Source organism: Colobus angolensis, unplaced genomic scaffold (genome assembly GCF_000951035.1).
Source record: "Colobus angolensis palliatus isolate OR3802 unplaced genomic scaffold, Cang.pa_1.0 Scaffold149, whole genome shotgun sequence".
NCBI classification, from domain to species: Eukaryota; Metazoa; Chordata; class Mammalia; order Primates; family Cercopithecidae; genus Colobus; species Colobus angolensis.
This window is the reverse complement of record NW_012114588.1, coordinates 1,973,629-1,983,321: the sequence shown is the minus strand read 5'-3', so window position 1 is coordinate 1,983,321 and position 9,693 is coordinate 1,973,629. Positions and strand designations below refer to the sequence as shown.

The window sequence follows — 9,693 nt, the reverse complement described above, 5'->3', positions numbered from 1 at the left end:
AGGAGAAGAGAATGGATCTTGGAACAGGTACCGGGCGGGGGGCGCGCGGGGCGGGCGGCCGGGGTCCCGCGAGACGCTAACCCCGTGTTTCTTGTCTCCCGGTCTTCCCCTGGTGGCGTTCCGCGAAGAGTTTGGGACCAAGGAGAAGAGAATGGATCTTGGAACAGGTACCGGCCGGTGGGAACGCAGGGGCGGCTCTTTCACTTTTCTTTCGCTTCTTTTACGGAAGTTCTTATTTTTAGCCCAATGAGGTGGCGGCGGGGCCGGGCGGGGGCCGGGAGGGTCGGGGCGGCTGCCTACCGGCGTCCCGGCCTCGGGATCGGCGACTTCTGAGGCTGTTGTTGTTGTTATTTGCCACTTGCTTAGAGGCTGTGACTAATGTGATGCTTGTCATTATGAAAGAACCGAGAGGAGCAGGAGCTGGGGGGCACCCAGAGAGAGGATTTAGGGGGTTTTTGTGGGGTTTTTGTTCTCCGTGTTTTTTGTATGGCTTCGTGTTTTTTTCTGTGTGTGTGCTTTTTTTTTTTTTTTTTTTGTTCTCTGCAAAGATCTTTGTGTGTCTGGCTGTGGGGTGTGTGTTTTTATTTTTTTAGTGGGGGGTGGTTTAGTTTTTGAAAGCAGCGTCCTGTTGGGAAAGGTGGTTAGTCTGGTTTCGGGGCGACTGTCTCAAGGTAAAGGAATTTAATTTATTTGGGACAAGGCTGTGTCGGATGATCAAGCTGCTTATTATGGCTAATGAGTATTTTTCACCTGAGAATCTGTGGGATGAGGTGGCTGTTATCAGCTCAAAGTGAGGGGCCCTGGACTGTCTCCCACCCACCTCTTTAGCCCCCACCCTGGGGGGTGGTGATGGACCAGAAGGACTACTCAGCATAGGCATCTAGGTTTTGGGGGCCTCCTGTGGGACAAGGTCGGGGGTTCCAGGAGGCCTGGTGCTCGCCTGGGGCAGTTTATCCTGAGATTTTGGTGTTTTCTTGGTTGTAATCTAATTCTTTCCAGTGTTTTTGCCTTCAGCTCTTGTGGGCTTCCCATGGGCCCTGGCTATTGAAACCAAATTTTGACAGGACCCTTACATGCTAGGCTTACAAAAGCAGCTGTCTTCTTAAATGTTTTAAAAGAAACAAACAGCCTGATCGTTCATTGAGACTGATCTCTGAACTCTCCTGGTTCATTGATGGGATAGGTGATACTGGTGGCTGTTAGCGTTGTTGTTTATAATAGGCCCAAGTTCACAGCATCGGCCCTTGGGACCCATGAGCTGATATCTAACCTTCTAAGGTCAAAGGGGAGTGGGCACAGAGACAGGAGGCAGCCCTGAGGGGCCGAGGATGGGTGGCACAGTGGCCGGTGAAGAAGGGCCTGTGTTTGTTGGGGGGGGCAGTGTCATTTGCAGAGTTTGAGGATTGTGTGACACCAGGTGTGATCTTGGCTGGTCTGATGTGGAGGGCCTCGGGACCTCTGTGCCCAGGAAGGGTGTGACACCCCCTGCTGGGCAAAATGGTAAAGGTGTCTAAGCCATGGCTGCCACCCTGCCCCTCCCTGCCCTCCACTCCCACAGAGAACCTGCCCACCCCCACCTCCAATGGTGTCTCATTACCTCCCTCTCAGGCCCCACCCCCTTTCTTCGGAAATAGGGCCCCACCCATCCCAGCCAAGAAGCAGACCTTGGAGATGGGCCTGGTGGCAAGGCACCACCCCCTACCTGGGGCAGGCGAACCTCTGCTTGTGGGCCAGCACAAGAGACCCAGGCATTACAGAGCTGGAAGGCAGGCCCTCTGGTCGGTCTCCTCCTAACCTGAGTGCCAGCTGGAGCCAGTGTCCATCCTCCTGCCATCCACCAACAAGTCCCTCCAAGTCTGTCGTGGGGACAGTACTCCAAAGCCCTTCTCTAGGGTGTCCTGACTGGAGCGAGGGCCTCCCAGCCCTGGTAGGAGGCAGGTGGCAGAGCCTCTGGTGGTGTCTCTCCTGGGGCTTAGGGAGACTGACTTCTCCCAGGACTCCAGGGACAGGTTCTGGAAACTTTTCCTAGAAGCTAGAAGGGACCCTGAGGTCAGCTGGTTCCTCCTGTAGCTGGAGTAGAGCACTCCCAGTGGGACTCAGGCCTGGACTCTGGCCAGAGGGGAGGCCCAGGGTGGCAGAGTTCTGACTGTTTCCTGGAGGAGTCATCTGGTGATACCATCTCAGTCTCTTCTTTGAACTTGGAAGTTTCACTTATAATCTCAGAACTTCAGAAGAAAAGCACTCTTCCCCCCACTTCACCAAAAAGGGAAGCAGATGAGGATGCTGAGATCCCCTCTGAGCTGGTCCCTGGGCTGACTCCATGCTCATCTTCAGGAGCTGGGAACAGCTCCCTCAACTTCACAGTGCACGCGGGACACAGCCGGGGCCTCATCTCTGGCCAGGGCTCGTGGCTGGTGAAGTGAGGGTCCCTTCCTCTGGGGGCAGCATGGGCAGCTTCAGCCAACGGCCTCTCTGACACAGTCCATGGCCAGGGGCGCAGGCCCCGAAGGGCTGCTGGCATCATGGACCCACCAAACCTCTGATCATAGGTTAACATCCCCTACGGCCCCAGACACATCTCGGTCCTGAAGGCCTTCAGCCATGAGGAAGTCAGTGGTGGGAGAGCCAAGCCTTCTCAGGAGGGGACAACAGGACCTCAGGACCCTCAGGGACCATGCGGACCCCCTTTCCCCCACCATAGTTCAGCCAAGGGCTGGATCAATCTGGACGTCTTTAGCAATAAAAAATGCCGATGTCGTCCTAATTCACCAGGCCCCGAGATGACAGCAAATTTACATTTTTTAATTAAACTAGCAGCCAGTTTTTATGAGAGGGGGTTGGGTTATGCAAATCAAATGGTTGTGTACGGAAGATTAGGAGAGTTTGGGAATAAATTCCACAAATGCTAATAAAAAAAAAAAGGAAAGAGAGAGAGGGAGGGAGAGAGGGGAGAGAGGAAGAGAGGAGGACATGGTTCCATTAGGCCCTTTTAGAGTGATTTCCCTGGGGGAGGGAGCTGGGAGGGGGGAGGGGAGAAGGGAGGAAGCTTTCAGACACAGGTATATCCATCCTGCAGTTGGGAAGCTCCCAGGGTTAGGCCCCACCAGGCTGAATCCCAGGCCCTGAACACAACCAGAAGCCAGGGTGAAAATGGCGGTGAAACATGGGTGGAGCTCTGAGCGGGCTCTTGCCCTTGACTCGTGGGGATCTGGTGATAGTTGCCCCTTCTCTTCTTGAGACGAAGGGGTGGGGCTGTCCAAGGCGCGGAGGAGCCAAGATAAGCTCTACAAGGTCAAGGGCCAAAGAGGCAAGAGGGCAAGTTTAAAGGGATGGCCACAGACTGCAGGGGGAGCCGGTGAGGGACAGCGCTGTCCATGTGACGCTGTGGCTGCAGCCTTGCTGTCAAGGCGGGTCAGTGGGAGGAAGCCTGGCCTACTTCTTTCTCCTTCTGGGGCTCCAGGCCAGGACCCCCTTGTGTTGCCAGCAGACCCCCCATTGCAGATGACCCAGGCCTGAGCTGTGGGGAGGCCAGGAAGCGTGGGATCAGAAGCTGGGCGAGGCTGGCTCATTTTCCTGATTCTCAGAGTGGAATTTCTCAGTAGCCCCATGCTTTGAGAGCGTACTGTCTTGAGGTAGGCCACAGACTTCTTCTAGATGGTGTCTGAGCCCAGAGAGCAAAGAACTTGGCATCCCCAACCCAGCACCCGTGTGTGCTGCTCAGGCCCCTACCCTGAATGTCAGCCGCCTTCAGATCAGACCTTCCATGAGCCGCCAGGTCAAGGCCAGAGCCTCGCCAAGTGTGGAGGCTTCTAGGAACCTTACTAGCTCTGGTTACACCTTCGACCTGCCAGGCACCGGGGATTGTTGTGGAGAATGGAACAATGTGCTGTTCTGGAGGAAGAGATTCCAAGCCGGGTTTAGGGCAGAGCAGATTGCTCTCAATTTCCTTCCTCCAGCCTTTACTTGGCCAGATACACCCACTCAACCAGTCTGAACTGGGGCCAGCGCCTGTAGCCAGATTGGGCACGGGTTTTGCCAGTCTGCTGCAGGGGGTAGGTGCTCTGGGGCCATCTTGGCAGAAAGGAGCTGTCAGAACCCGGGACAGAATGGGCCGTCTCAGAAGTCACGGGTTTCCTGGTACCATTCGAACAGAGGTTTGTGCTGTGCACTGGTTAGTGACATTTGGAGGGACTTGAGCATCAGACGACCTTTCAGATCTCCGACTGTCTGACTCCCAACTTGATTTTGTTCAGTGGGGCAGTCCTGGCGGGCGGGAGTAGGGGGTAAGTGGACGAGGTGAGGAGCACATTATTTGGACCTTTTCTTTGGTAGAAAGCATTGGAGACAGGCAGCTCTGGGCTGTGAAGTGGCACTTTGAACCAGCCCTGGTTCTAGTTGCAAGACATCAGAGGAAACTGAGGTAAAAAGGCCTAGCATAGCCTTTCCTCCCCAACAGGAGGCAGAGGCAGAGGGGCAGGTCTGAAAGGCTCCCTGGAGAGACCCCACCCCGGGCCCTTTTTTTTTTCCCTGGTAGGGACCAGCGAGGAGAACCCATTCACTCTCCTCTCCAAGAAAGGCACTGAGTGTGGGTGTTACTCAGACCTTTCTTACCGGCCTTGTCGGTACTACTGGTGTTCTCCCAGCCCCCACAGCCCAGGAATCTGGCTGGGCTGCAGCTTGAGTTTTTATGATGGAAAAATAAAATAAATGCAGGCACCTTTTTGGAGGGCTGAGCCATGCGGCGGCATCTCCTCGTGAAAGTGGCTGCCCTGGCTCAAGGCCGTGCCCGCTTCCTGAGCAGGGGATTGGGTGGGGCTTGGAAAGGCTCTTGGCCCCAACCTCTCTTCTTCCTGGGTCCTGCCCTGTCAGTGGTGCAGCCTCAGCCTCCATCAGCCTCCTCTAGAACGGCTGGCCCAACACTCTTCCAGGGCTCAGGCCATTTCTCCACCCGACCCACCCCCCATACCCCCAGGCCCCAAGGCTCACCTTTTAACACGGCCTTCCCTGAGCTGGTTTTTAAACCCTGACCACCCTGGCCGCTGCTACCACCTCTTCCTCCTTTTCCTCCTCCTCCTCCTCATCTTCAGAGGGGGAAGGAAGTTGCACTGTAGTAATTACTGCCTGTGGGTCCCCACGGCAAGCAGCAGCTGTTCTGGGGTAGCTGGGCCAGGGTACAATGAGTAGAGAGAAGCTGGGAGCGGGAGGAGGGCGGACGGCCCCAGTGTGCAAAGGAGGAGGGGCAGCCTCACCGGGACCACCTGTGCAGTGCAGCAGCCTGGCGGTCTAGCGCACAGCCCTCTGGCTGCCTGGCCACAGAACAGCACCCTGACACCCTCGACTCAGCAGGATGTATGGCCTCCTGTTGGGGGAGAGACCCATGTGGGAGGCGAGGCCTGAAACCCAGGAAGCATGAGGACTGCCTGGGCCCCTGTGTTGGTAGCGTCTGCCTAGTGGAGGGAGAGGAGCGGTCTGCTGTCCCACCAGGCCAAGGAGCCAGGGGTCAGGACCCAGGGAGTTTTGTGAAAGAATGGCCTTAAGGGACCTCCCTCCGCCACCACGCTTTCTAGACTCCTAGCCAGACCCTTCTCTCTGTGCCTGGTCCTCCCTCCCCCTCCAAGAGCAGAACTCTTGCTTCCCATTGTGCAACCACGTTTTTCTGTCTTTTTCATCCAGGCCACCCAGCTCCCTAGAGCCGGGCCCTCCCTACTACCTTTCTTGCCCCGTGCAACCTTTCCAGCCTCACACCCCCTTGGCCCTGGAAAAAGAGAGAAGGTGCTGGGTGTGGGCCTGCTGCTCTGAGGCTCTGGGTACACCTGTGACATTGCTGTGCCAGGACCCAGCACTCTGACTCATGTGCCCTGATCCCCAGGAGATCGGGCAGAGCCCTTGTTTTCCTCTGCCACGGCTGCTCCTAACGGTGACCATTAGTTGGTAGCTGGTGTACCACCATCTCCTCCCCAGGCCTGGTACGGGCCGGGGCTCACGCCTTCCCGCTGTAAGTGCTGGTGGAACTGATTGATTGATGTGCCTCTTCCCCAAGTGCCTCCCTGGCTTCTTAGTGGGGGCAGAAGGAGGAAGGCAGGAAATGTTGGCCGATTCCCTTGGGACCTGGGTTTTAGCTCCTTGAGAGCTTTCTAGAGCCTGGTTTACAGGAAGGAGCGAGGCTGGGATTTGGGATGACGTGAAAGGGGCAGGGGAGTGCTAAGGATAAAGACGGGAGTGGGATGGTTGAATGGCACCCACAATAACTCCTAACCATGGCCATGGCCTGGAACTGGGAGGTCAGTCTGCTGCCTAGTGGGGACAGGAGGGCTGCAGCCAGAGGGTGACCCGGGCCCTTCTCCACTTCCTCCCTTGCCCTCTCCCTCTCCCCTTTGTCTCTCCTCCTGAGCAGATCTCACCACTGCTTGTCTACCATCTCTCATTCTCTTCCCCGCTTCCGGGATCCCTCCAGCTAGACAGACCCAGCGCAGGGAGTGAGACCAGAAAGACAGGGATACACCCATACTGAGGGCCAGCCAGGCGCCAGGGCCTCAGGCCTCTGCCCCGGGCGTGGTATATGGGCCACTCCTGGCCGGGGCCTCTGCTCTTAGAATGTCCCACACGCCTGACTCTGGGGTCTTCTCTGGCCCTTCTGGGCCCTGCTGGTGCTGTCATCACTCACCTGCTGAGAGATTTCCTAATGCCAAGAGGGACCTCTCTTGATGCCACCTGGCTGAGGCTGGGGCGCTGCCTGGCTTTGGAGGAGAAGGCGGGGGCTGGGAAACGGACACATTTTGTGTTTCCAAAGACCAGGTGTTCCCAAAGTCCGCCTGGCCTTTTCTTATGGGGCTCTTTCGGTGAACTAAGGGGGCCCTGGGAGGGACTGTGCTGTGTGAGAATGGGGGGACTGGAGGAGCCGGGCAGAGCTTTAGGTGGGGGGACACTAGTGCAGCGGGAGAGCAGGAGGACTCCTGGAGGCCGGCTGGGAGAGACTCCTGGAAGTTTTGTCACGGGGAAGTGCCTCTTCCCCACAGCTGTGATTCTCACCGCCCTCTAGCCCAGCGCCTCCCTCTCTGTCACCCCTTCAGCCTGGGAACCCAAGGCCACAGGAAGCCAGGGGCTGCCTCGCAGAAGGATGACCTGGCTCTCCACTGCCCGGCAGGGGGCGCCCCACAGCATCTGCCCCCCTCCTTTTAGGTGTGGGACAGTGTGGTCAGGACCTGGTCCAGGCCTTCTGGCCATGGGTGGGGGAGGGGCAGCCTAGCGTCCTCACCCCCAGAGGTTCCTTAGCTGAGTTTGTTTGCCAGGGTGACCTGTTTAATCATCTCATTTTCTGGTGGCCGTTTATTCCTCGTTTCCACGGTTACGGCCCCATTAAGGGGAGAAGCAATAAGGCGGTGAGTCAAACAGGTAATAAAAACATGCGGAGCCCCTGTGCACCAAGAGGGGGTGGCGGGGAGGGGCGCAGTGAGCTGAGACGGCCTGGGGGGCAGCCCAGGTGACACCCTACCCGCCTCGTCCTCCAGAGGCCCGAGTGCCCCCAAGACCCAGTCCTCAGCTTACCCGTCCCCAGCTCTTGGTCCCTTGGGCAACAGGCTGTCCCGGGTAAAACAGGAAGGAGAAAGGTGAGAGGGGGTGTGATACAAGCACCCCCAGGGCTGCCCCACAGTTGGTGTGGGACCTGTTTCCAGGCCCCACCTCGTGCTCCCTTGGCAGGGGCAGGGGATGATTTCTGACATTGGTTTGAGCTCTAGAATTTTTTTTCTGCCAACTTTATCAGAAAGCATATTTGTGGTGAGTGCTGCTAACAGGGCCAGTCCGGTGAGTAAATATTCCTGATGTGGACGGCCCTGTGACCTTGAGAGGGAAGAGTACAGTGGTGCGGCCAAGGGCATGTAAGGAGAGGAGAGGACTGCCAGGCAGCCATGGGCCCCCGTGCTGGGCGGGGAGCCCTTCCTGGGAAGGGGTCAGGTGGGGGCCACGGGGTCAGGTTGGCCCCAGTAGCCTCTTCCTAGCAGCATGGTCTGCCTCAGGCCCCAGTGACACCAGCTGGAGCCGGGTTGTGTGACTTGCTGGCTGGGGGACAGGCCGGCAGCTGCCCCTGTGGGCTCCCTTCCTCTAGTAAATGGAAGCTGAAATGAAAGTCAGCCTCTTTCCAGCCCCTCTGAGTCCAGGGGCACATGCCTCCCTCCCAGTGTCCCCTCCCTGTCCTTCCCAGGAGCTTCCTGGGTGTCCCCAGCCCCTCTGCCCTGCCCCTGAGGTTTTTGAATAAGCAGAGGCAGAGTAGACAGAGGGAGGCTGGGGTCTTCCTGTTGCCAGGAAGGGTGAGGCTCAGACAGGTGTAGCAATGCCAGGCCATGTGGGGCCAGCTTCGTGTCCGGGGGCCGAGGATCAGTGGCTCAGAGAGAAAACAGTCGAGGCCACTCTGAGGGCTCCCAGGTTGGGGAGGAGCCCCCCTTCTCTCCGATGCCATGCTCCCTGACAAACTCACCGAGGTCTGTGTCTCTGATTATTAATTTCAAAGTTGATTTCTGATGAGAGAGAGAGGGAAGAAGGTGTGGGAAATGGGGGAACCCTTTGGCTGGGAAATGCGTCTTGGGAATGGGCCTAGATGAGTGCATATTCTGATCAAACAATTAAAAATAGAGCATGCTCCCGAGGCCTCAGCTGCCGAGGTTTTTCAGCAACTGTCACCAGCGGGTTCACGGGGCAGGTGGCACTGGAAAGGAGTTTGTCCACAAACAACAGATATCAGAGATGACAGGGTGCCCCCCACTTCCCTCCCAGTTCTCCCCAGACTCCCCTCTAGGGCCTGTGCAGCTTCAGGGCCGCCCTTCTCCCCTGCGGGGCCCGGCCGCAGCGGTGAAGTCATCGCCAGATGCCTTGGTAATTGCTTTAAGAATCTAACTTAAAATAAGATGAAAACTTATATTCCTGGGTAAGGAGTAATTTCCCATGTAATAGTAAATTAATGAAAGGATTATACCGGGGGCCTGGCGGGGAGGTCGTGCTCATCCGATAAATGCAAGGGTTTCAGGCAACACAACTCCATTCCAGGAGCCTCCCGACCTTTGGGCCAGGTCCCATGCTGGGGGTTCCTTTTGGGCTCCCCCATGGGTAGCTGAGCTGGGAGGACACATTCCATGTGTGCTCAGCGTCCCTCTCAATGACAGGAACCAGCTTTTCAGAACCTACAGATGGGAAAGGCTCAGGTCTGGCCTCCACAGGCATGAGAGGCCCTGTGTCATCAGTTCGCCCGGGAAAGAGAGGATTCCTGACACCCGACAGCGTGAGACCCAAGGAGCAGATGCGAGTTAGACTCCGGGCGGAGTTCCCAGCTCTCAGACCGTGTGGTCAGCATCGTGGTGTCTCGAAATAGGACGGCCAACCACCCCAGTTTGCCCAGAACTGCAAAGACCCATGTGTATGACCCCCCCCAAGTCCTGGGCAAACTGGGAGGGTTAGTCAGCCCTGTGTGGAGGCAGGAGGATGGGCTACTTGACATGGTCCCACCTTCAGGGTCCTGGAGAGCCCAGGCACCTCCTGAATGGACTACGTCTCTGTCCAGGAGGGGGACTTGCGGCTGGCTCCACTTAAACCCCCTCGCGCTACCAAAACTTGTTCCCAGGCTGCTGCATTCCGCTAGGAGCATGTGCTGGGGTGGGCATGCTCATGCCCCCCCCCCCCCCCCCCCATGATAGGCCCCAGTGT

General features: G+C 57.3%; 1 protein-coding gene across 1 annotated transcript in view; it reads left to right on the top strand.

Annotated features, from left to right (window-relative positions):
- CASZ1 (castor zinc finger 1) overlaps positions 1-9,693 on the top strand; it is a 150,159-nt gene that overhangs the window by 103,212 nt on the left and 37,254 nt on the right. The window contains exon 4 of the mRNA XM_011935798.1: positions 129-167. Within this exon, the coding sequence (XP_011791188.1) occupies positions 152-167 (16 nt within the window). The 5' untranslated portion in view covers positions 129-151. The remainder of the gene's footprint in view (positions 1-128; positions 168-9,693) is intronic.